Source organism: Stegodyphus dumicola, chromosome X1 (genome assembly GCF_044657685.1).
Source record: "Stegodyphus dumicola isolate Sdum_Otavi_A_Nest chromosome X1, ASM4465768v1".
NCBI lineage: Eukaryota > Metazoa > Arthropoda > Arachnida > Araneae > Eresidae > Stegodyphus > Stegodyphus dumicola.
The window spans coordinates 136,175,558-136,203,133 of NC_140780.1; the positions used below are offsets into that span (position 1 = coordinate 136,175,558).

Sequence of the window (27,576 nt, forward strand, 5' to 3'; positions counted from 1 at the left end):
ATTATTTTTCCTTTCCGTAATTTCCTTCTTTTTCCCCTGGCCTTGAGACTTTTTTACTGGATTGCTATTGAACTGTCGACGTTCGCCGGCTGTTTTTGAATGCTCGGGTTTCCTTGCCCACTGATTCGCTTTCTCTCCGTAGCCATGTGCTTGAGTTTGCTGTAGTCTTGGCGTACCAAATTGGTTTCGCTGTTGATACTGGCGTCTTCTTTCGACGTCCGCCGTTCTTCTACTTTCAAACTGGATTGCTAGCTCAAATAACTTTTCCAGTGTAGTCGGATTTCTCAATTCAATAAAGTCTTGCACTTGGGGTAGTAACCTCGGCAAAATCACTTGAATTATTTCAGGATCCGGACGGTTTCCATACAAGAGCTTGAAAACGTGAATTTTTCTTAAAATAAAGCTCGAGAGGTTTTCGATTCTTTGTTGATATATACTAAAAAGTTCCGTTTCTAATTTCGCACGATCCCTTACAACAGGGAAGGCTTTTAGTAGGGCAGTCTTGAAATTTTCGTAAGTATAGGTGGGACTTCCTGCTTGACCCAAGAGACTTCTGCCGATACATTTGAACCAGTTAAGCGCTTGGCCCCTCAAAGCGCTGGTAGCTAAGGTAACTTTTTGAAACTCGTGCACGGGGTAGAGCATGAAGTGGTCATCCAATTTTTCCAAAAAACTGGTTACCGGTGAGTTTCCATTAAACGTTGCTTCTGGTTTCATCGAAGCGCGCATGGTCTGGACGATGTACCCGAATCCTTCCAGGGCGGCAGCTGGCATTTCTGGATTCTGAGCCGCTTCTTTAGGCAGCACAGGTTCTTCTTGAAACTCGGCCATGGTTATTTTTCTTCGTTGGGCGCCACTATCAGGTTCAATGTTTCTTCTAACCTTCTTCGGAAACGTACAAGGACCTGACTAAGAACAGAGAGCTTACTAAAGCTATGTTCACTAATTGTAGTAAGTAGACAGGATACAGACGAAGGGTATACAAAACCCTTTATTTTTCTTTATATACAATGACTTCCGTACTTCGGAATACAATGACCCTCCACTCGGGGTCTAACGTAAAAGATATCAAAATAAAACTAAACACTAATTTAACTTTAGAATAATACACGTGTAAGATTGGCCTTATAATAACAGGAAGCGTATGTAGCACAGAGACTGTGAACACTACAATACGTTTAATTTATGAAGAGCATTAAAACCTCTGGCCTGGAAGGCAAATAGCAACTGCTTAACTTCTAAGGTAAGCTGCCTACTTCGAACTCACTGCTTCCTCTCTTTCGCTTGGCAAAAAGGCCACACTTAAATACTTGGCGTTCGCCAGACAAACTTTGCATAAAATCCTTAACGCTTATAATTCTGGCCGGAAGTAGAAAATAAGAAGTGATAGGAAAGATTTAAAATAAAATAAACGTTAGTAAAACTGAAGATCCTTACAAAATCACCTAATTAATAAAACCTCAGCACACGTCCTTTTTCTGTGACGTAGCAACTACTCTACTCGCATCCACTTCCTGATAAGGCTCCCTGTCCCCATTTTCAGATAAGCCTTCCTCCCACGGCTCAGCCTTCCTTCTCGGGAGCTCCCTCAACTCCCGCTCCCTAAGCTCCCGATCCAGAACTCTCATTCCTCTACTCACATTCAAGTAATGCGTTATTTTTGCATTGAAATAAGAACAACTCATTACAAACTTTAGTGTCTTGAAACTCAAAGTTTTGAATGCAGTCTTCTATGGAATACACATTGAGATTATTTTGAAAGTTTAATAGCATTAATGTTAATAAACTGGTAATAAAATAATATTAGTTCATAGGTAAATGGCCACTTTTTAAAATGAGAATTTTTTTGCCAATAAATTCATAGAAATGGACTTAATTCAATGTACAGGATACTCTCATCAGTCTTCATGTGCACTTTTAACCTTTGATTGAAGTTTTTAAGAGCTGGAGAAGGAAGATCTGCTTGCAGGAAAGTAAGTGGCTGCGCGTTATAAGTTCAAATTGCTTACAGCGGCTCTGGCTTCAAATTGAAGAAGCTAAAATCATGTCTCGTAAACGATGTTTAACAAATCTTTCATCTGATGTTGAAAATCAGACTGATAACATTTCTAACAGCATAGAAAGCCAAGATAACTATCATATGATAGTCGCTGATAAAATTTAAATACTCATAAATAAATTTTAAAATGTCCTACATTGATTAGATAAAAGGCTGAATATTTTAAGATAAAAAGTGAAAATGATCTTAAATAAATTATTGCTTAATCTTTTTTAAACAGAAGAAAAATATTTTAAATACAACACAGTATAACTCTTTACAATATTTATTTTAGTTTTAAATATACGATTTCAACTTCCAGAGGGCGACGTTAAATATTTCCGTATTTTATTTATTTTTGAATCTTTGCGACTAGATAAACAAAGAGAGCTAAATAAACGCTTTGCGTTCCTCACTGTAAAGCTAACCATTGTTAGACAAAACAAAGCGGTCTAGTCCTTTTAGAAACGTTTTGAACATGTTATTATATAAAAGCATTGTAAAGGGTGATTCAAACGTCGCGCGCATCAAACTTTCAAAAACTGTGAAAATTCCAAATTGAATATTAATAGCAAATTGTTTCAACGAACGACACCCTTATGCAGTTTTACGGAAAAGTTGTTGAAATGTCTAAAGAAACTTTCCCAAAGGTTCGTGAGCCTAACAAGTCAGGTTACTAAGAGGATACCTGATTTCGAGAGGCTGAAGCTGGAAGAGTTAACCATAAGAAATAAAGTAATAGCCCATTTTTTCTGTTCGGGCAAAATATAAGAAGTCGAGAATAAAATGTTGTAATCACCAAGAATGAGAGAAATATGTCACCGCAATTAAGTTTATGCGTTGCAAAATAGTGCACTATCCTAAAAATTCGTTCTACTTTGGAAACTCGTCGCACTTTCGCACTAAACAAAGGGCTTTTTAAATTTAACAGTATAAACTGAAATTTCAAATGATATATTACTTGTACCACTATAAGGGTGTAATACAGAGGTTCACCGGGGGTACGCGTACCACTGGTGGTACGCAAAGAAGCAAAGTATTTTTAACTATTAAATTCAAAAATTAAAACCTCAACATCCTGATTGATGTAATAATCGTAATTTATGCGATCTGAGCTTTGTTTAAGAGTGGTGGTAGTAGTAGTACTTTGTAGGGGTAGTACTAAAGGTTTTCAATTTTTGTTTAGATGATACGCGTGAGGCGAAAGGTTGAGAACTGCTGGTGTAATCCATTGAAACAATTTGCCATTAATATACATCCTGGAACTTTACAATTTTTGAAAGTTTGATGTGCCTGACATTTATGTTTCCCTGTATACTACAGGACTAGCATAAATGATTTCATTTTGAAAAGGTTAAATTTCCCAAAGTATTTAGCGTACACATATGAAAAATATATGAAAAAAACTATCGAAGTTTTTTTCACTATTTCACCAAGTTTCCCGGATAAGTGTAACATTACTTCTTCGCTGAATATCAACTTGGTGGTGAAATCTTCGCCTCCAATGCTTCCTGCATTTTGACGCAAAAATCTAGTTGACGGGCGAAATCCTCCGGCTTTCATTGTTGCATTAGCTACACATGGTATGGTTTGAAATGCAACCGTTGACGCAAAATCTTCCACATAGTCTTTTGCGGTATTTCAAATATCTGGTTAATTGACAGGACGAACATCTGAAAAAAAAAATGCTACAAAATGTATGGAATGAGCTCGATTATCGTCTGGACGTGTGTCATGTCACCAAAGGGGTACATATTGAATATTTTTAGAGAGTGCATGAACTTAATGAGTTTGTGGTTTTTTTTCATATACCTTTCATGTGTGTACGTGAAATACTTTTGTAAATATAGCCTTTACAAAACGAATCAACCATTTACTAGCCCTATATATCTTACCCACAAAACATTTTAAAATGAATCTGTAGCATTAATTTTTATGAGGCTTTTAAGATAAAGAAAATACACAATTTTGATTTCTTAAAAAATTACTAGCAAAATCCAGATAACATTTATTTATTTATATTGAGAATTTGCTCTTCTTGGTTTAGTTTCTTTTCCACAATTTCAGCGTTTTTCATCATTTGATAATTTTTATTATGTTTCAGGAAGCCAGGATGTCGATTTACGTTGATGAAACTGACCCTGGAGAAGGTGAGTTAGTCGAATGATTTAATTAGATCAAGAAAAGTATATATTTTTGTCCGTTAATATCAAAATTTTATCGGAATACCGAATAAAATATTGTTTTGAAATGTGCAAACGCATTATTTACGAAACTTTGCTGTAAAGAGAAAAGGCCGTTTTATTTATACAAACAACTCGACGAAAATTTCCTTAAACTAGCTTTCAAGACTAAACAGAAAATTACATATTAGTTGAAAATAGAAGAATTAAAAGCTTGCTTTGTTTCCTGAGAGAAATAAACATCAATGAATAAATTACTGATTTTCAAACAGTTTATTATCTAATCAAGGAATCTATCTAATTATACTCGTATTTCCTTTATGTCCCCTTAAAAGTTATTGCCCGGATGATATGGTCTTGGTTAGAGGAGGCTGCTAACTGTATACACTTTTGGAACTGAATTTGAATCCTGAAATATGCATTAATATTCATGTCTGTAGTATCTGTGCGAAATGGGGGCACTTGAAATCTCTTTGATCTAAAAGTATTTTCGAGAGGTTGGGTTAGGAGAAAAAGAGACCTTCAGATTTCATCCTCTGAAGTGCTCTCAATCAAAATTTAGAAAGAATTCACTTAGATAACTTCGCGTGGTTTGCCTAAATTAAATAATTCGAGCCACATAATGTAAAGGACCAAAGACATTGTTTCGTCTATTAAAAAGTTTTCTCGCATAATATAAATAATAGAAATTATTACAGGAAACAAATCATTAAATATTCTATTGAGACTATTCGGCTCTGCATAGTAGGAAACATAAGAAATTAGAGACGTCTTAGGCGGGATTCAAATTCAGAACCATCCAATCCATCCTGACGTGCTTCCAATTACAACACGAAGAGCACCCGGTAAGGAAGCAGAAAATTTCTCATATTCTCCTTCACCTAAAGGGTAACTGGGGAGGAGGAGACACAGAAGCCAAATGCTCATAGTAACGAATTATCACCCACCTTATTTTAATTCAAGCGCCACATTTAGATGTACTTAGAATTTTTTTGAAACCCGAAAATATGAAAATCATCAATTCCATCGCTGTGATTCGAACTTTGAAGCTGCCAATTGCTAGCAGAACGCACTTTAAATGACACCACGATGGAAAGCAATAAAGAAGGTGAAAAATCCTTATAAACCAAATTGTCAATAAAAGGGTGACAGGAGAGTAATTTCGAAAGTAACTTAGAAAAGATAAAAATGTAAAGTAAATAAGAATTAAACTGTATCGAGGACAAGTTCTGTAGTAGAGGCACATAAAATATTCAACATTAGAATGGTTAAGTATATAAATGTCATAAACTCTTAATTACGCCAGTGCGTATAAATTGCATCCCTGTCACAGAGTTGCTCAATTTACCTCCGTTCGAGTTATTTAGCGGGTATACCTTAAAACCACACGTATGTAACACGAGTAGCAATGAAACAATTCGTCGAGAGTGAAAAGACAAAAAGTAAGAAGGCGTAGGTGAAACTGCACTTTCAAAACTAACAAGGTAACTGGAAGAGATAAATAATTCAAGGTAGTGGCTTTAAGTCCAAAGTATGAATTCGCTTAAAATCATGAAGTTATCTGCGATCACGTTTAATTTTACAGAAAAATATAATTAGAGAATGAAAGTTGAAAGATGTTTAACAATGATTAAAACGTACATAAGTTAGATGTTCCAATACGTGATGCTTTGTATCTATTTTTGGTCTATCCTACTTATATTATTTAGTAATCTTTTTTGTTTATTGTTTGTATAATTTATGGACAGGTGACAAACTAAGGAGGACAGGGACACCTGATATCTAACATGGGTAAATGGGTGTATGTCTCACGCTCTCCCCTATTCACAGCAACATCTCCCACAGGGGCGACAAGAATGCCGCTTCGGGAGTTTTATTACTTTGAGAAAATGATTTTATATAGTTAATAGTTTTTACAATGGTACTTGTGGTACAGAGTGGCGTCTTCGGTTCACTCAAGGAATTATAAAATATGACATATATTCGTATACGATAAAACTATACGTACAGAGAGATAGATTTCAAGTAAACGTCGTATAATTTGAATTTCAGTTATAATAATTGTATCGTCTACCGTTAGACGACACAGTATATTTACTAATAGTGAGTATACATGTTATCTGTCGTCTAGTGGTCATATGATGCCTGGATTAGACTTCTGTTTACATTGCTAGAGAGACATACTGTTGTCCCAAAAGAACGAATTTTCGTTGTTGAAGAGCAATTCACCAGTTAACTTCCAGTTTTACCCATGTGTAACTTGAATGCAAATCAATTTCCTTTAGAAATTTCTCCAAAAAGGCATCCTTTCCCACAGACAGATAGCCCTCATGGGCTTTTCCACATTCCAATAACCTAAGATAACCTTATCATCTCAGTCACCAGTAGTCATAAGGCGATTATACAACTATGAAGACAAATATAAAGTACTGTGTAGTAAATAATAAAATGAAAGAAATTTCAGTGAAAATTATTTGTGTTAACACCCATACTCGAGTTAATCCAAATTTATCAAAAAATCAGAAATTAAAATTATAACAGCTATCTTTAAACAATAAAGTATGAATGCATACCCGGTTCAACAATTTTTTACTCAGTACATCAAATTAGAAATGTCAGGCGAGCAGTTTTATTTCCGCGTAATTAAAGATGCTTTTAATTAAGTACTGCTATGAATAGTCTCAGAATGTCTTCAAATTTAAGGCTGAATAACTACTCTGTGCTATCAACTTCACATGAATTGTAGTTCTACAACTCTAAGTAATTCAACTTCAAACCCATGCTGTTTGATCAATAAACAGCTCATGGGTATTAACCAGTATTTCAACTTACACCACGAGAAGAATTAAGATATCAATTTTAACATGTGAGAGCCGACCGTGTGAGCCCACTAAGAAAATCGGAAAAAAGGGAAAATAGAGTACTCGAACTACAATCTCCAGTAAAGTGGTCGAGTCGAGAAAGGTCGCTGAACACTGGTTATTCGATTCTGGTTCAAATACCTATATAGGAGTCTCATAATCATGTAGAAAGTGAATATGAGCTTATTTCCCTCAGAAAATCTTCTGTGAATGTAAAACGGGAAAGAAGCAGTGACCTTGAAAAGCCTTTTCTAAAGTAAGAGAAATATCTGCAGTGCAATCCAGTCAGTGACACTACATGAAATGATGCATCGCTAGACTACCAAGAAGCGAAGGAGCATGAACAATCCGGGACTTTATCGTAAAGGTCTCCCCAAGAGACATGTAAACTGCGAAAAAAAAAAAAAAAAGGACAGTTCTCTATCTCCCGTTCTACTGGGCCGATTGACAAAATTCAAATTGCGTTTTTCATGTCTCGAAAGCGCGACTTATGATATATATTAGATTTATATATAGCATTGTTCTAACATAGGCATTTTAACACAAAATCGGACTTTTTCTGAAATAACATACCAATTCTTTTTCCATGTTTCGATTCTACGACTAAAATTATGCCTAGATATTAAATTTTGTAAAACTGGTGCGAAATTTGCGGAAAAATTCAAAGATATATCTTGGCGCATTTTTTTTTTCAGTTTGCGCCAAGAATAATCCATTTGGCGAACTTCTTAATATATGGCAAACAATTTCCCTTTGCCTTCCATTCCACTATTCCTTTTCCTTCCATTTGGAATGAACCTGAATTTTGAATTGTGAGAGGAAGAATCAAATAAGTTCAATAAAAAAAGAGAGATTAATAAATGTATACCAAACTCAATTAACATTGAGGAGCTAAAATTTTGAGAGCTAATTTTTAAAAAACTACTCGTGTGATTTTTACAAAACTTGGTAGTTTGGCGTACTTTGAGTCGTAGAATTGAAATATGGAAAAAAAACTTGGTATGCTATTTCAGAAAATGTCCGATTTTGTGTCAAAAAACCTACATTAGAACAATGCTATATATAAATCTAATATATATCTTAAGTCGCGCTTTCGAGACATGAAAAACGCGAGTTGAATTTCGTCAATCAGCCTAGTAGAACGAGAGATATAGAACTGTCCCCCCCCCTGTTTTTTTTTCTGCGCAGTATACAAGTATAAGCTAGGTCAGCACCTTTGTACTACACAACTGAATAAGATATTTTCGGAATCTAGGTAACTGTAAAACTTCCGCCCAAATTTTGAGGGTGGACCCCTCAAATGTGTAGTCAAGGGTCATCCATCCCCTCTTCCTCAAGCAAAACCTATCAAGAGGACTATGATTACAAATATCTACGCCTCCAGGCCCATTGGTACGCCATAGCGTCACTTACCACTATACCAGCAGGACAGCTTCCCAGACAGGTAGAACACTAAACATGGGACTTAACATGGGACTGTCGCTTGAACCTCTAGAGGTGGTGCACAGTAGAGCCACCCCCACGGTCAGCCGCGAGCAACAAAGTCAGTTTTATGAAACGCAAGACAAAGGCAACTGGGCCCCAACCAGTCGCCTATACAAAGATAACGAGAAGAAAAAAAAATTTGACGTCTGTACCCCAACATTGACCATCGGAATGTAAACCCTAGAGCATTACCTTCCAATATCAAACATGTAGCAACACCACAGCCCGAGCCAGACTTGACAGTACCAGTACAGTCTCTGCCGAATACCGAACGATCAATGCTTCCAGTCTTGTAAAGACAATCTGATTACCCCAGGGGCCGAGCCTGTCTAGTTACAGATCTGAGCCAGAACGCAGAAGCTTGTCCTCTAGTCAACCCCCCCCCGGGAAACAACTTTCAGAAGTTGATTACAATGAATATGATTATACATCCGGTATATAGATGATATAATCGCATTATATAGCAATATCTGTCCCAGATGTTTAAAATTAAACAGATCAATAAGGTTCAGTTAATTATAGATCACCGGAATCTAAGGATTTGTAATCTAAAAGAAGTTTTTTTTTTTTTTTTTACAATCAAACTTATAAATTGGAATACAAACATGTCTAAAAAAGTTTTTTTCCAAATACAATTTTTTATCAAATTGCTCGTATTAAAAAAATATGCACTGAAATTGAACAACAAAAGCAAGAAATTCTTCTTCTTACTAAAATTTTACTAGGAAATTAAATTCCAATTAACTTTAGTCAACTTAGAAAAAACTCTATGGTCTACACCCTATAAATTTTTCTAAGGTTATGAATTTTTTATCTGAAAGCTCAAATAAAAGAATGATAAAGAAGGATTAATTAAAGGGATTTATAGCGTTATTTGTAAATATGTATTTACTGCGCAATTTTTCTTCACTTCTCTTTTATTAACTGAGGGCCTACTCTTTATACTAAGTCATCAAGATAAGCCCATGGCTTGAAAATTTTATTGTTTTCTAGCATTTGCCTTTTCTTTCCTCTTCTTTCTTACATTACTTTAATGCTTTCCAATTTAAATTTAAATTTTAAAAATTCTTGCTGTAAATTGACCTTTTGGAAGATTTAAAATTTTTCATCGACATTTTTATCGCCGATTGCGTCAAACAGAAAACCATAGGAGTCACTTTTCTCATTTTGAATCAGTTTCCTTTGTTCTGCAAACAGTACGTTCTAACATTTTTATTCTCGTTCTTTCTTTAAGTATTACTCGGATTCTCTGTATAGTAATTTTTTTTAATTTTAATATTAGTAATTGAACATTTTATTTTTTTGTTTTACTAGACAAATTGAATTTAATACATATTTTTCACTTAATTTTTTTTTATGTGTCATTTAATGGAGAGCGACTGTGTAGAGGAGGCATTCGAAAATTTCGGACGAACTATTATGATTGAATAATTTAAATTGGTTCATCAGCTAATTTTGGGTGAACAGAAACACAGAAGTTTTCTTAGGAAGTTGATTCAAACGCGATATGATGGACCTTCTCCTGATAACGTTGAATCCGATTTTGATTGTGTTCCTGTTCCTTTTCTTATATATATATATATTTGTACTTCCATTGTTTTAGGGGTTTATAAGGTCTTTTTACATTTTTATTGCGAGATTTAGGGATTGTACTGGTTTTATTTTTAATTTCTTTCATGATTTGTTGTTTTGGTTTTAAATTTATTATTTGCTTGTCTATATCTATCTGTCAATTTATACATATACATAACATGCATCACCGACACGAAATATATATATATATGAATCAAAATCCCGAACATCAGAACGAAAAAGAAAATGCCGTATTAAATATATAAAGGTTAAACCTATTTTCTCCGTGTAACAAAATAAAAGTAGTAAATTGCAAATTAAAGAAAATTACAAAATTGAAATAAAAAATTTTCATTTCAAAGAAGAAAAAATATAACAATATGGGAAATTTGTACATATTAAAGCCAAAACAATAAAAAACTTTTCTAATCTCCTTTACTAAGCAATATATATATATATATGTAATATGTAAGATAAAAAATATGAAAGCAAACTTCTAATTTTAATTGGCTATAACATCTTTAATTTTTAAATTTTATTTGGGGACTTCATCTCTCTATTTTAAAAATAGCGCTATAAGTCTAAACTGCGTCATTGAAATTAATCATGCGATCCTACGTCACACTTAATGCAGATACCTCTTGCCCAATCAAATAATTGTAAACCAAAACTTTTTTAACTCGGAACTGAAACTTTTTGACTCCCTTCCTTCTTCCTCTGAACCGCTACACTTTTTACTCTTACGCTTTTCCTACTGGCAAGATACTCCTCATTCACGCTACTGCTTACTTGCTTAAGATGACGAAGTACTCTAAACCGCGTGTAAATGGAAATTATTGCATTCAACAATGATTGAAAAATATATTATCTGCAGAAAGATGATCTCATGTGAATTATCCTGCTGACTAAAATTAGTTGTCATGTTTTAATACGTAGATGACGAAATCCGTTATTTTAATTTCTGGTCTCCGAAGACACTTTATTGCTTAGTTGGAAGCATGAATGCATAAACCAAAACTCACAGCTAAGGCCGTTTCGAAACGAAATTATGTGTAAGATAAAAAATATGAAAGCAAACTTCTAATTTTAATTGGCCTCTTTATTTTTTTATTTAATTTGGGGGCTTCATCTTGTAGAGACATTAGGTATTTTTTGGAAGCAGGCAAGATGAAAAATTAGCAACGCCTTCGCCGGGAATCGAACTACGGACCTCTGGAATACCGGCTCAACGTCCAGACCACCACACCACGAAGGCACGCTATGAAGGCAGGAGAAATACCTTATATCAACTCCTTTTAAAAGGCGACTGGGGTTTTAGGGGACCCAGTCGACAAATCCTGGGTGCGGAGAGCCACCGTATATGCGTATAATTTAAAATTAAGGGAAAAAGTAGCCTTGCAATGGGATTTAAAATTAAGATTCTGGAAACATCTTTCGCTCTTGATAAAGGACTTAAATCAGATCCTCCTCTTAAAAATCGATAGATTTTTTTTTTTTTTTTTTTTGCTCAAAATCCGCACCAGTCTGATTGCTTTTCTGCCTAGTTATAAATTTTACATCAATGTATTTCTCTTACAATTAGAAACATAAATGTTGAGAAACTAATTTATATTTTATAATTTTTTAACATATTTGATCTAAAATAAGTATTCAGTTATTTTTCTTCTTACTTTTAGATCCTGAACCAGATTTTGAACCGAGAAATATTGTAGTAAAGAAAGGAAAAGATGTGAAATCAGAATACGCTCTTAATGCAGAGCTTGGAAGGTAATAGTCTACATAGCTAACAAGCGAAAGTATATATCTATACATATATAAATATGTAAGATAAAAATATGAAAAAGATAACTTATAATTTAAATTAGCAATAACCTCTTAACGCTTGTAGAGACATTAGGAATTTTTGAAGAAGTACATGAAAAATGAGCAATGCTCTCGCTGGGACTCGAACCTGGACCTCTCGAATACAGAGGCTGTTCGCACATTTTTTTGACTATTTTGGTAAGCGGTAATAAAACATCGTTTGCTGCAAAAGAAGTAATTGCAATTGTACTATGTTTATGAGTCAAAATTATCGTCTGTGGCTTGAAAAGTTTGTTTTTATTCAAAATGGCGAATTTAACAAAGCAGTGGTTCGAAGGCTACATTTACGCTCTTTCCGAAGAGAAATATGCATACTCCGTTATCCAAAAACGATGTGAGAGTCATGGTTTTGTAAAGCGTTGATAGGTAATATCATCAACAAAAAAGGGAAAAAAAACGTCAAATTGGAGCCTCAAGTGGGAAAAAATTCCAAACAAGTATCCAAGGAAAAAACGGACATCTTCGACTATTGCAAAGGTACGTTGTTTAATGTTAAAATAAAACCGCTTTAGTCAAAGGACAGTTGCAAAATCATTAAAATGCTCGGTGTCCACTGTAAACAAAATGATAAACGTTGATTTAAATCTTAAGAAAGCGAAAAAAACGCAATGTGCATCGTCTTCTTCCAAAGCATATCGCTCAACGCAGGACACGCTGCAGAATTCTATATGAGAAACATTCATCCGAAGAAAAATGGAAAACAATTGTCACAATAGATGAAGCATGGGTGTATTTGTACCAAAAAAAGAGCCATTTATTATCATAAAAGGGAAGAAAAAAATTTAAGTACATGGTTCAAAGAATCGAAAGAAAGTTTTTCTAAGGGATTCATGATTGTTGCTGGTTTTTCTTATAATGGCAAGTTAAAAATAAAGAGAGTGCAAAAAAATGTCAAGATTAACTCCAAATACTATCAGGAACATATTTTATCGCCAATTTTTCTGAATGAAATACCATCGCTTTACCCACAGTGCCATCAATCTGTGAGACTCCATCAGGACAAAGCTAGCAGTCACACATCAAAATCCACTGTAAATTTCCTAAACGAAATGGAACAAAAAACTGGTATTAAGGCCATACCCTTCACTGGTATCCCTGATAAATCTCCCGATGTGTCACCTATGGATTTTTGTGCTTTCGGACTTTTAAAAACTGCATTATCCAAACGTTGTCCCCAAACCCTAATAGAACTCTGGAAAGCTGTTCGGGAGGAATGGGATAGAATATCTCTTCTGACACTTCAAAAGGCATTATTATCCTGGAAATTGCGGTGCCGAAAGATAGTTCAGAATAAGGGATGTCAAATAGAACATTTAAAACACAAGAATTTTATGTAATTTAGTTTTGTGAATACAATATACATTTTCTAAAAAATGTGTGAACAGCCTCTGTGCACGCCGAGTGTTCTATCTTTCTCCACGAAGGCAGGTAGAAAGAAAGGAGAAAATATCTAATATGCTCCCCCTTTTAAAGGGAGACTGAGCATTAGGAAACCAGGTCGCCATATCCTGGTGGTGAAGAATCAGAATCCACCATGTTTTTAGTTCGGGCGCCCCTGTAGAGTCATTAGGATTTTTTTGTTTGTTTTCGGAACGGAGGACAAGAAAAATGAGCAATGCCCTCTCCGGGACTCGAACCTGGACCTCTCGAATATGCGCCGAGTATGCTACCTTTGCACCACGAAGGCATGTAGAAAGAAGGAAAAAAGTACCTTTTATTCTTAAATTTAATTTATTTCCCCTCTCTATTCTAAAAATAGTAATTTCTTTTTGCGCTGCATTATTTTGAGACTAATCTATGTCACAACACATTTTATAACACAGACGATGTAAATGGAACTAAACCTCAAACAGACCACTAATAATTTTACAGCAGTACTAATTATCCAATTAAAATGCACTGAGGACCTAAACTAAGTCTGAATTAAGATTTCACACTGAATACAACGCACTTGTTTGCTACACTTCAGCCAAGCTGGACTACTGCCTGTTGCTTCCTTCTTACTGCAAAGCTATCAAAAATGTAAACATTTTGTTATAGGCACAAGTAGTGTAAAAAGTTGTTTGTGGCCGCAACAATGTTTCTTAAAATAAAGATGAATATTTATTCTGCCTCGGCTGCTCAGTGCTCAGTTTCCTATTTCATTATGGATCAACATCTTATGCAATCAAAATTCGTGTGTTCATTACGAATTCAATATTCTACGTTTTATGCCATGTAAGTGTTACACCATCAGTATTTCTACGTATCTGTGAGATCAATTTTTCTAAAGCATAATGTTTATACTATCTCTCTCTCTCTCTCTCTCTCTCTCTCTCTATATATATATATATATATAGTACATTGTCAAATCCATGATGATGATAGTAAATATTGTGTAAAGCTTTTGTCTCAGTCAATGGTCGCGCAAAGCAAGTTTTAACAACAATTTAATGTTTATTTTATAAAATTAGCAGCATTTTTACTTATAGTGTTAACAGCTTTCTGAAAGAAAGAAAATAGAGTGATTCAATGCACAACTTATTTTTCGATAAGTAAAGAAACCGAGACTTTAAAGAAACAGGTATTCACATTACTGTATTTAAACTAATGGAGAGATCTCTGTTAAACGAAGGTTAAGAGCTACAGTTATACCACAAATTAAAGCGCTTGCCTGTAGTTATACCACAAATTAAAGCCTTTAATCGTATGCAAATAGGAAAGTAATCTCAGACATGGAAAGAAGAAGTATTTCTTCGAATATCTCATCCATCTTCAGAAACAAACTACACACACACACACAACAAAAACCGCGACTCACATTTTAACCTTCCATATGCTTCCGCTTTTGCCTGCAGTTACTGAATACACTACCGCTAAGGTATCGGTTTGAAAACAGGTTCTCATGTCTTCTCTGGACGAATTAATTTTCCTGCTAGGCAAAAATTGCCCTTCAGGAAAAGAAAGTAAATGAGACGAGAAGGGAAACAGATATTTACTGCCTGAAGGCCTCTTCATGCTTCACAACGTGTGTAAACGCTCGGGAGTCGATAACTACGACAGAGGAATAGAGTTTCAACTAATGAACTGCATTATTTCCGTACTTGAAAGAGGTGAACACGTCCAATCGATCTCGAAGATCCATAACCCACAATAAATATTTTATTTCTTAACGCAAAGAGCATATCTATGAATTACTAGCTCTCTTTCTTCAAACCACTCATATACTAGTCAAAGGCAAAGTAAGATAATTAATTACGATAAAGCATGCGATGAATCTCCGCCTTAGGAAATGTGGATGCTTTCTTGGATTTCTTCGTAGTACTGGCTGGGAAATTGTAGCATAAGTTTAACAGAGAATGCTGAAAGCGAAATTAAAGTCATAAAATTCAAAGAGATATATATTAAAATATAGAATGAGAGTATAGGATAGAGAAATCATTAATGAATTCACAAACATCTGTATTCGTAATCTCATTTACAATAGTTATTACTTAAAATTAGTATAGCATTCCTAATAATTTAAATTTAATGAAAAGAAAATGCAAGACAGTAATATGTGAGTGGTGTAATCAATGAATGGCATTAATTTTAGCATGTACCAAATTTGATGCAATAAGCGCTGAAAATCAATGCTGTTTATCATTTTCAGCATTTATATTATCTGAAATCGCTGCCCTGTTGGTACAGTAGTACAGGAGTCGGCTGTCACAGCCTTGGGCCGAACTCGATTTTGGAGAAGGCATGGATTTTTAAGTATGTAGTATCTTTTCGGCGTGGGAGTACTTATAAAACTGTCGAGTCAAAAATTATTTCGTGAGGTTGATGGTAGATGAAGAAGAGTGGGAGATTCTCGAATCAGAACTTCCCGTTTCTCACGGGTGGTAAAATAGGTCGCCTCCTGTGCTGCACCCGGGCAACGTACTGTATGATAAAACAGGTAAATGATCTATGAATTCAACCATAATCTTTGAAAAGAGCTTAAACAGCAAGTATCCGAAATTTAAAAAAAATTGACATTATTATCTCAAACAAGTTCACATTGAGTAATCCGGAAATATGCGCAAGTATACCTTATAATACAGAAGCAGGAGAAAATAAGGAAATGTGAGAAATACGATGAAACCTCTTTGCCTATGATAACGTGTCTTTCTTTGTGTGGACCTTTTTTCGGAGCCTGGCATTTTAATTTATACGTTTAAAAAAACATGAAAAGCACAATCAGTTCATTTCAACAAGAATTGAAATTTTGAATTAACGATTTTACCTCACCTTGAAAAGAATGCTTATTTGAAGTATTTTATAACATTTCATTGCAAATAACTTATTAAATGAACACATTGAATATACAAATGTTTCACATCTTCACAAAAGCCTAAAATGACAGCTTATCTCGAAGCTTTCATTTTTTTTCATCATGACACTCTTGTACTGAAGAATTAGTTTGATGAGTTCAAATTTAAGCTTTAATCGAAGACAAACTGGTAAATATCATCATGAAAGTGAATATTTAAAGGAAATCTATCTGCCATTTCAGTTTTCCTCAGACAACCTTTTTTAATGTAGTGGAAACTTTCAAAATATCTTAGTAAGCTTGAAATTTTAAATTGATAATTTATGTTAAATAAAACAGTAATTAAATGAACAGGTGAAATATTTAAGAGATTAAAGAGTAAACACAAATGTACATATGTTAAAATGTCCCACTGCTTTGTACATTCCCTCATACAGTGCTAAGATCATAAAACATCATATTTATTTTTTAAATTTTAAGAATTCCGAGAAGCATTATCTGAAAACTGTTGCAAAATTTAAGCAGCATATAAATATGAATTCCTATTCCATATTAGTACGAAAGAATTTCAAATTCTCATCTGAAAAAGCAATACGAAATTGGAAGAGTACTGAATAAAAAAAATGACCTAGTTTTTGCTTCCGCCAAGGGCCGAATTAAGAATTTTATAGCCCTTAAGCACTTCAAAGATTTTGGTTGTCTCCATATACATTTTTACGCCAGTTTTTCCTAATTCCTCTCCCTCGCTCTTGGTTCAGCTTCAATATACATTCCGTATTAAAACAGCCAGCAGGAAATTTTTTGGAGTGCCCTTTTTCCTTGATTTTCTAAACGCGTATTTATTTAGCTTGATTATTAATCTAGCTCTGCTTCCACCCCTTTATTTTTGGAAAATTTTGTGGTAATCTAATTAATTGAATTTTATTTACATTTTTAGGACGTTGCTGCATGTTTTAAAAATAATGAAGTTTACAAATGCGTTTTTATTCTTACAGTTGAACCAAGAAGCGGCCCAAATCTAGGTAGAACTGCAACAGATTTCATTGCAAAATTAAAAACTTTTTTTTATCTATGGTGTTTATTTTCAATTAAATAATACCTAGTTTCCATTACCGGTTGTTTCAACTTTGTAAAAATGTCTATATTGTGATGATAGAATGTATTTTTATATGTGATAATAAATTATAGTGAAAATGAGCTCAATATAATACAGGGTTAATATAATTCTATTTCAAAAGGCTGTGTAGGGAACACTGTTGATCAGAATAGACAGCTGTTGATAGAACGAATATTTTATGGATACAAATCAATTTTAAGGGAATCAAATTTTGATAGGGCAAGTTTTTAAAATTATTGCTTCATACGTACCGCTACTGGAGCAAGTAAGCCTCTACTATTACCTTGAAGACCAATACAGAAATCAAAATATTTGCTAGTACATATTAAAGATGCTACATGTACCATCTACCGTTTTCTGCGGCAAGCTGAAATCCTAAGGTCCATGGCAGATACAAGTATTTCTTTTGAGATAGCGTGAACATCATGTACAACGTTTGCTTTCAATACTGCCATGTCTGTGATCTGTCCACTGAAGAGAATATCCTTTAAGAGCAAAAAGCTGCAAGTGTTCAGATCTAGAGAGCGCACTAACTATATCCCTGGAAAATGGGCCCTGATTTTCTCCTCTTTTCGGTTTCCAGTATGAATGCTAAATAGCTATTGTACTGCTACTCTTATGTGCAGTGGAGAGCTACCTTCTGTGTGTATCCAAAGGCTATTGCTTCTGCAATGCAGGAATCAGGCAGCTTTCCGAAACAGATGCCCATTATCGGTGATTGACGCAAGAGGTAGCGGAAGCTATGAGAATACAGGATATCAAAACTCTTCTATTATATTCTATGTGTTCTCGTCCGTTTTCTGCTGCAAGCTGTTAAATTGTATGATCGGTTTTTTATATCGTTTGGTTTCGATATACTTCAGATATGATGTGTCATACTTGCAACCAGCTCTTCCAAATTTAGGACTTGTTCAGTAAAGTGAACCTATTTTAAGTATCCGTCGCGCCAAGTGTTTCAGTACGGGAGAGCACGCTGATCGTATTTCCTTTGAAAAATAACTCTTGATTCTCCCACTCCTTTTTCCGTTAAGAAAATGATAGTGGAGAAGCACCATCTTGTATGAAATATTGGAACACTATCCGTAAAATATGAAAATCGTATAGATTTCCAAACGAGATACATATGATAGATATTTCATGGAAGAAACCACAGAACTCAGTTCTGCGAAAACGAATATGCTCCAACAATTAATGCCCGTTGTAAACCCGAATCACAGACTAATATTTCGGGAAATGAAAGTTACCTTTCGTAGTGCGCATGGACGTTTCTATTGCCCAAATTGTACAGTTTTGCGAAGAAACAACACCATGAAAAGAAAATGGTCATTTTTCTTCCAACAAAATATCCATAGTTATTCACAGTCTACTTCGGCTAAGGCAAGAAATTATAGCGATTTCATAGCATCTGGATTCAAAAACAAAACATTATCTCCTAAAATAGACTGAAATAGTTATCTATTAGTAATTTTCCTGATAAAAGCGTTAAAGATTATTTGGTTAGTTTGTTAATTTTTATTATACGTTACATAGTATTTAACGAGGTATGTGATAAAAGAGTATATAATAATCATTTTTGCATGCATATGAAACATAGGAGAATATGCGTTATTAATTAACTGTGTTTTGGGAGCTGAGTGAGTTAGGAATTTGGACTTTACGGAGAGGATTTGAACGAAGATAAAATGTTACTGAAATGCTATAGATTAGCATAATAAACAAGTTCTGCTATTATGTGTTTCTATGTGAGGAATGTTTTTGAAGAGCAGTGACTTTTTAAAAATTGTGGCAGCCATTCAAATAAATATAATCATTGTTTCTCTCATGGTATTACAAGCTGTCAGATTTCGAGAAGATGTAACTGAACAATTCTCTAAATAAGTGAAATTACATATAAATATTAGGTTGAATTATTATTTTTACCCTAATCTGCTACAAAATTATCGTTTCTTAAACCATTGAATTTAGACATATTTTAATATGAGTAATTTACTATTTGTTCGAGCTTTGTCTGAAAGATCGTGAAATTCAAAATATCGTTCAATGTTTTTCTCTTCCATCAACTATTAAACTTTTCAGGAATTTTGACATCGTTTAAACATAATAATTATTTTTTTTCGTGAATAATACAGAGCATAAAAATATTTCAATTTGCCCATCTGTTGTAATAATATCAAGATACAATTTCCTGTATGTATTCCTTTATTCAAATTTAATTTTCAGATATAATATTAAAAAATGAAAATAAAAGTTTTCTTAAAATAAGCTTTTAAGTAAACAGTGAATTAAAAGTAGAAAAATAAGTTTAAAATTTTGTAACCTATGTATTTTTACATGTTGAAACTTTAAAATAATACACCTCAAATAGTCGAAAATATAGAGCGACTTTTCAAAAATTCGCCAAAACATTAGAAGTAAAGCTAAAATTTGATTTAAATTTCATTTAAATGATTATTATCAATTCTACCCAATGGTGTAAATAGTTAATTTCTGAGATTTTTAATATGTTCGTTTAACGAAACTATGTGTAATAAAAAATTTTAAACAAAAATTTAAAAACCAAAAGTCAAATTAAAAAAAAAATAGCATCACCACATTACATTGTCAACTATAAACAGTCTGTGTACAAAATTTGAATAGCTTGTCAGAAAGTAGGTTAAAAGTTGGAGACAAACTTCAAACCACAGCAACACACACCATTAGTGAACTAAATAAAAATTTATAAAAACAAAAGATTTGAAACTTATAAATAAAAGTATTTATTACTTTTCCAGGGGAAAATTTGGCACAGTTTATCGATGTACAGAAAAAGCGACAGGAAAGGTTTTTGCAGCAAAGTTCATCACGACACCAAAACCTCAGGATCGCAAAGATGTGGAAAGAGAAGTGGAAATAATGACGGTACTGCAGCATCCACGTTTACTTCAGTTATATGACGCTTTTGACGACGGGAAGAAAACAATGTGCCTTATACTAGAAATGTAACTCTTTTTATCTGCTCTATTACTGCCAGTTTAAGAAACAATGTAATGTGAATGTATTGATTTTTTCTTAAACACTATTAGTTATGTGCTATTATATATTTATTATATTTATTAAACATTATTAGTTTTGTAATAATTGTTTCTTTTCGAGAAACATTTCTACACATTCTGTTGACTAAATTTTCCTGAATATAAACTTGAAATAATGATTGGAACATAATTTTGGGAATTTGTATGCATTTGATTTGAGAATCACGTTTTAATCTGATTAAGTAAAAGGAGCATTAGTTAATTTCCTTTTCAGATTACATCTTAACTTTATTTAAGCAGAAAGTAATAGAAGTATTGGTTAATTCCTTAGATATATGAGACTGGAAAGTAAATAATTTTAAGTTAACAGCTTAAGCAAAAAGTGTTGGAATTTCTAACGCTTATTGTTTTAATTATTCATTTAAATTTATTATGAGTTGCATCTTTTAATCCAATCACTTTTAATCCACTACTATTAATTGCCTTAGTTTGTGTATGTGCGTATTAACGAACTGCGCCAATAGTTAATGATAGCAGCTGAAATTGTTTAATTCTATTACATTTTAGTATTGAATATAAGATTCTGCCTTCTTAATTTATAATTAAGAGGGCAGAATCTTATATTTAATTCCTTATAGAATTTAATACAAGCTGCCATAATCTTATATATATATATTAAGAAAATGATAGTATAGTTAATGGAATTATAAATTCCATTAACTTCACCATCAGTTTCCTAAAGAGAAATTAACGCTTGTTTAATATTATTCTCTGACTTAGAAATTAAAAATATTTATGCTTATATAATCTCAGAGATACAAAGATAAAATACCTTTATTTAGTGCGGCAATAGGATTGGTTTTTGAAAATATGATCTCATTTCTTTTAATCTTCAGTATAGAAGGAGGGGAGTTATTCGAGAGAGTCATTGACGAAGACTTCGTACTCACAGAAAAGGCAGTCACAATTTTTATGAGACAAATCTGTGAAGGCGTGGAATATATGCATTCAAAAAACATTCTACATCTCGATATGAAGGTAAGTACATAAATGATGTGATTATTTCACTGCAGGATTACACGTATTTTTCAGTTCGTTGCTTATGATTTTGTAAGTTTGTTTGTAAGTAAGTTTCGTTGCTTATGATTTTGTAAGTTTGCTTATGATTTGTAACTATTAAGTATCTTTAAAATCAGTTTTAAAAATTACGATAATTCTTTTAATCATAATTTTAAGCTCATTCTATTAAAAATTCCTAAAATTATCAGACGAGATGGAAATGATAAATTTTCATAAAAGCCAACGTCCTTTGTATACGACGATAGCTTTTGCCCGCTTTACATAGTTATAGCTGAACAGACTGAATGTACAGTGATTCCTAAAATTTCGCACAAAACTTCGGGGTTAGTTTATTAAAATGGAAGTAATAAACATAAAATAAAGAAATTTTGGTGATTATACATAATGTACACGAATCTGGTTAGCAGTATAAATAAAATAATAATATATACGGGATTATTCAAAAGCTTCTGAAATATTTAGTCTCACTTTAGAAAAGTGTTTTAAACTGCCATAACTTTTCAAAACTGAAGTCCTGTAAGGTAAATTCATATTAATTTATGGAACTTATCCTCAACTGCAAACGGTATACTGCAAATGGAAATTAAAGAGCTGAATATGGGATCTCATAAAGAAACCAATAATGATTCAGGTAATTAACTACATTTAAAGATTTTGAAAAGAAGGGAAGTCTTTTCCCCAAATTGCTAACATTCTGGGGAAAAGTTCTTATTATGTGCAGGAAACGATGAGTTGAGTAAACCTAAAGAGGGAAGATGAAGGAAAGAAATTCAAGCGTAACAGCGAAGCGAAAAATAATGAAGGTAATCAAGGTAGAACCAAAAACGTAAATGACATAAAACTTGTTGCAGAAATTTTCGCAACAACTGGTAGCCGTACTTGTGAACAGCGACATTTGTAATGCCGGCCATAATTCTTAGAATAAGTATGAAGAATCACTTCACCAGCTTGCAGATAAATAATTTCTTTTCCCCAAACCATTCGAGAGGAGTTTAGCTTACCGTGTATATTAAGTGCCCCCATATTAACAAGGCACTATATGCTTAACAAACACCTAAGCCTTCCCCGGGATTCGAACTGGAGCTCAACAGCACGGCAGGTCAGCAACGCTAACCGTTACACCGATTAGGGCTGCAGCTTTTAAACCAATCATGCAATTCCTATAGTCAACATGGATATGGATCTTTACTAATGTGTAATTGTATGGTTGTAAGTAGGAACGAGAAGGTTTCATTGTTCATTGATGATTAGGGAAGTAATTTTATTGCTAGAAAACGTTCGAAATTTGCGGGTTGATCGTGAAGAAAATCGTGCTATTTCGCAGCTTAAGGTTTACGCTTAAAATTTCGTTGAGGTCTTATAAAAATTAATTTGTAACCAAAAGAAGCATTATATCACATATTTATAAATTAATATTTGTATTTAGAAGTTAATTCAATTCTAATAATGTTAATAAATAAGTTATCTGAGAACAATATTTTGATTTAAACGAATAGGCTTGATACATGATATTTGATATACACAGATTTTCATTTTTATTGCTGTGTCTGTTGTCCTATAGCAGTTTCTTAAATTTAGGGGGCGGAAAAGCATTCTCTTAGGATGTCATTTGACATGTCAATGCTTGTTGGCGCTGAAGATAACAATGACAGTATTATACTGCATAAGAAGATAACTTCCAAAAACGCACTCTAGAAATCTAGAAAATCTTCAGTTGTTCTGAGAAATTGACTTCAAATTTTTAGTAGATATTCCAGGTTCTGGTTTGGATTTTTATCTAGGATTGTTTTGCAATATTTTCCCGTGTAATTTCTAATTGAAGACATAATTAAAATTATTTAAATGTAAGAAATAAACTAATAATTATAATACAAATTTTAAAATAGTAAGAAAACTTTTGATTCTCAAACTATTCTCAAAAGCTTAGAAAGTTCCTTAAAATTCTCGAAAATGATGGTTGCAGTCAGACCACGGGAAATATAATGGCCATCTTAAATACTGTGATATTAAAATTTAAACCAGTTATTTAGATACAATGAAGAAAACCAACTTTAAGGAATGAGCTCTTAATTTGGGCTGAAAATGAAACTTTACATGTTAAGAAGCATGACCAAAGCGTGGGGTAAATTGTAAAACAATTTGACTATTTTACCATTATAAGCAATAACAAAAAAATCAAAAAGAATCCTATCCCCAAACATGAGTCTTACTGAAAATTTATGGTTTGTGCTAAACACAGGTTTAGAAAAGTCTAAAATAAGGAGCAAAGATCATTTAATACATTTCTGAAAAAAAATCGGGCAAAATATCTTTAGCCGCAGCTCGAAACTTTGTAAAGTAAGTGGTTTAGCGCTTCGAGGATATTATTGTGCTATTATTTAATCTAATATGGCAAAACACACGAGGACTATCTCCCTAGGGAGAGAAATGCTTTCGTGACGGATTTTATAACTGAAACATGGTCCACCAGCGGTTAAGTCGCGGGACACTGGAATTTGAACCATTAGTTTTCGAAGTCTTAAGCCGGTGAAACGTAAATAAGAGCCAGTATTTCTTAGAACGTCCTTCACGAAGGCATCCTTTCCCCTAGGCAGATAATCCTCGTTTGCTTTGCCATAACCAAATAAACAAAACAAAGCTAAATGAAACTGACTTCTTTCCCATTACACACGGTGAAAAGCGGCCCACCATCGACCGAGCGGTTAAGTCGCTGAACACTGGTAGTTCCGACATGCTTTCGATTACAGGCGAACGGGCTAACAGCGTGGGTGTTTTCCGGGTTTTTTCTGTGTGTAATGTGTATACGAGCCAGTTTCTCTTAGAAATTCTCCACGAAGGCATCTGTCCCCTTAAGCAGTTAGACCCAGTGTGCTTTGCCGTAATCAAGGGAAAAAAACTGGACAGAACCACGAAATACGCATAATTAGGTTAGGTTTGATTAATTGAATAAGGCAAAGCGCACAAGAGCTGTCTGTCTGAGCCAAGGGATGCCTTCATGGAAGGTATTGTATGGGAAACTGACTCGTATTCATGTTACACACAGAGACACCATGAAAATCAATCATACAGGCACCCCGTTCAACTGGACTCGAAGCCGGGCCGAACTCCTACTATTCAGCGGCCTTACTGACTCGGCCCATGGAACTAGTCCTTTGGCTAGGGTTTGAGCTTTGGTCGAACTACAAGTGTATAACCGTTTTATACACTCTCTGCGGAGCGAAAGTTTTTATTAGGGTAAAGTGCTTCAACTAAATACTAACAGTTCTTTTTATATACACTGCCCTCCAAAAGTTAACGAACAGTATGTTTTTTTGTGTTTAATATGAGAATGAAGCAACATAAAAACAAGAAATTTAGAGGACATGTTCACTAAACAGTTCTTTAATGAAGGCGATATAGCATGTTTCTGAAGTTCAACATAAACATAAATCACAACAAAAAATTTCACTCTTGGCAGAGAAGTCTCTTGGAGAAACAGTATATCAGTTTTTTGAGGAAGCATGGGGTGGTAACATTACAAAGTGGACTATAATAAAGGATGTGCCCTCCCCTAGCTGCAATACATTTGCGGCAGCGACATTCCATGCTGTCAATTAAGTTGTCGATCAGTGAAATGGGAAGCAACGACCAGACACGGAGTAATCCTTGTTCAAGTTTATCTAGCGACTTTGGAGGAGGACTTAATGCAGTAACCTGTCTCTCAAGGTAGATCCAAAGATGCTCTATCGGATTCAGGTTTGGGGATTGAGCTGGCCATTACATCCGCTCCATACCGTGAACCTCAAAATATTCTTTAACAACTCGGGCTGGCTGCGGTTGCGCATTGTCGTCCATCAAAAGAAATCCAGGACCAATAGCAGCGGAATATGGGTGGACATATTGATCAAGGATCTCGTCTTGATATCTCAAACCAGTCAAAGTTCCTCCATGGAACAAGTAGGAAACCGAGAAAGATCCCAGCCCAAGCTATTATTCCAGCACCTCTGTAATTGTGTCTTTTCACAATGTGGGACTGGTTGTACCTGGCGCGTTGTTTCCTCCAGATCAGCTTACGACCTGAATCACGCTTTAATGTGAATCTCGACTCGTCTGTGAAAAGAACAGACGCCCATTGCTGATTGGTCCGAGAGACGCGTTCTCTTGCCCAACATAAGCGGGCCCATCTGTGTCCTCGGGTCAAGGGGACACAAACAACTGGTCGCCTTGCATCCAGACCTGTATTGTGCAGGCGTCTGTGCACTGTAGTAGCTGAGATTCTTGTTCTTGTTGCCAATAAATAATCTGCCACAAACTGAGGCACAATAATGTTACTCCTCATTCGAGCCGATACAGCTAAATAACGGTCTCCCGAAGGTGTTGCAACTCTAGGTCTGCCTGGAACATGTCTTCTAAGCACAAAATCCTCAGATTCAAACTGGTTCCAGAGTCTGTGGACCACACTACGAGAGACATTCAGACGTATAGCAGCATCAGCTTGTGACATCTCATTTTCATTCATATGATTGCCTGCCACCTCAACGAATCGGGCAACTGACTTCTCCTGGACACTGATACACTCTTCTGGGTATTATCCACGAAACTGTAGTAACAACTGAAAATCAACAATCGTGAACAAAAATTACAATATTTGCATTTTTTCTCATCATTAATGGTGAGCTTTGAAAAACATGCTGTTCCTTAACTTTTGGTGGGCAATGTATTTGAAGTGCTAGAAAAGATTCCTGTGCCATCAATGGTTTAACCGAAAATTCTCCAAATGTTTTAGAAAATGGTTAATTTATTTTTAACAACTGGAGTATTTTTTCTCTGTAGAAGAATACACTTAAATGTTATCACCGAGCTATGAACATTGCGCAAAACCACAAGAACGTTAACGCCCATCAGCGGCCGAGTGGTAAAGCCGCTAAGGATTGGTAGGTCAGCCCATGGTTCGAATCCCGGCGAACGGGCTGGCTGCATGGACGTTTTCATGTTTTTACCATGTGTAACGTGTATACGAGCCAGTTTCTCTTAGAAAGTCCTCCACGAAGGCTTCCCTTCCGTTAAGCAGATAACCCACGAGTGCTTTACCATAAATTAAATAAACCGAACCAAGAATTTTAACTTTTTATATGTACTGTAAGCGATGGTATAATAAATTACTGTCGTTTCACCCGCTATTTAAATTCTTTTTTTTTTAATTTATCGAATTTCCGGGGAAATAACGTTCTATAAGTTTGTTTGCCTCAATATGCGTTACCACGTCAATTTTCGTTGATTGTAACAACGACGGTCATTGTAAGTTTTCTTAACCTACAATAAAAGGCAAGGAAATTGAATGAATAACAAACTGATAGTCGCTAAATACTTAATGCCTCTTCAGAAGGGAACTGGGCTACCGGTGACGAAAACTTCTCAAAGAAAACAAGGCGAAGGGAAATGTCGACATCGTGGAAGAAAAATAAAAGCAAGGACAAAACGTCGCAGCTGTTAAATGTCCTAGTGGAGAATAAAGTGGGACGTTAACTTCGCAGATTTAAGACATCATTGTACAAAGCATAGTAGTTGGATGATGATAAAAGTTGTAAACATGAATTTTCAGATTAAAATTTTCAAATGTATGTTCCTGCTGCAATATGTGATGATTTGTGAACTGAAACTATTAATATGTTTTTACCAAAAAGGATTAACTAAATGGTTTAATTACTAACCAAATGAATTTTACAATTCTATTAATTGCTATACTTAACTGTAATTTCTAGACATTATCCGATTTTCAATGTTTAAATTTCCTTTTATTTTTTATTTATAAATCTCAGTTATTATAGGTATATTCATCGTTCTTATTAAAGTTATGTAAACTAATATAGGTATATTCATTGTTTCTTCTTGACCTCATAAATCACTATATATTACACCAATAAGCATATATTTAATTCTTTAAATTCTTTAAATCTGAAAACGCGTGTGTGTGATTAGTCAATCAGTGTTTTTACATATTAACAATATTTTAGCATGAAAACACACAACTTCCTATTCTATTAAAAATTTGCATTTTTAACCCCTTAACCTACGATTTAGATTCGAAGATGTTGGACCGAAATTGTATACAAG

General features: G+C 34.2%; 1 protein-coding gene across 1 annotated transcript in view; it reads left to right on the plus strand.

The window, feature by feature from the left end:
• LOC118199509 (myosin light chain kinase, smooth muscle-like) overlaps positions 1–27,576 on the plus strand; it is a 127,525-nt gene that overhangs the window by 83,793 nt on the left and 16,156 nt on the right. Inside the window, exons 2-5 of the mRNA XM_085808502.1 lie at positions 4,143–4,188; positions 11,816–11,906; positions 20,164–20,370; positions 21,300–21,441. Coding sequence (XP_085664628.1) covers positions 4,152–4,188; positions 11,816–11,906; positions 20,164–20,370; positions 21,300–21,441 — 477 coding nt within the window. The 5' untranslated portion in view covers positions 4,143–4,151. The remainder of the gene's footprint in view (positions 1–4,142; positions 4,189–11,815; positions 11,907–20,163; positions 20,371–21,299; positions 21,442–27,576) is intronic.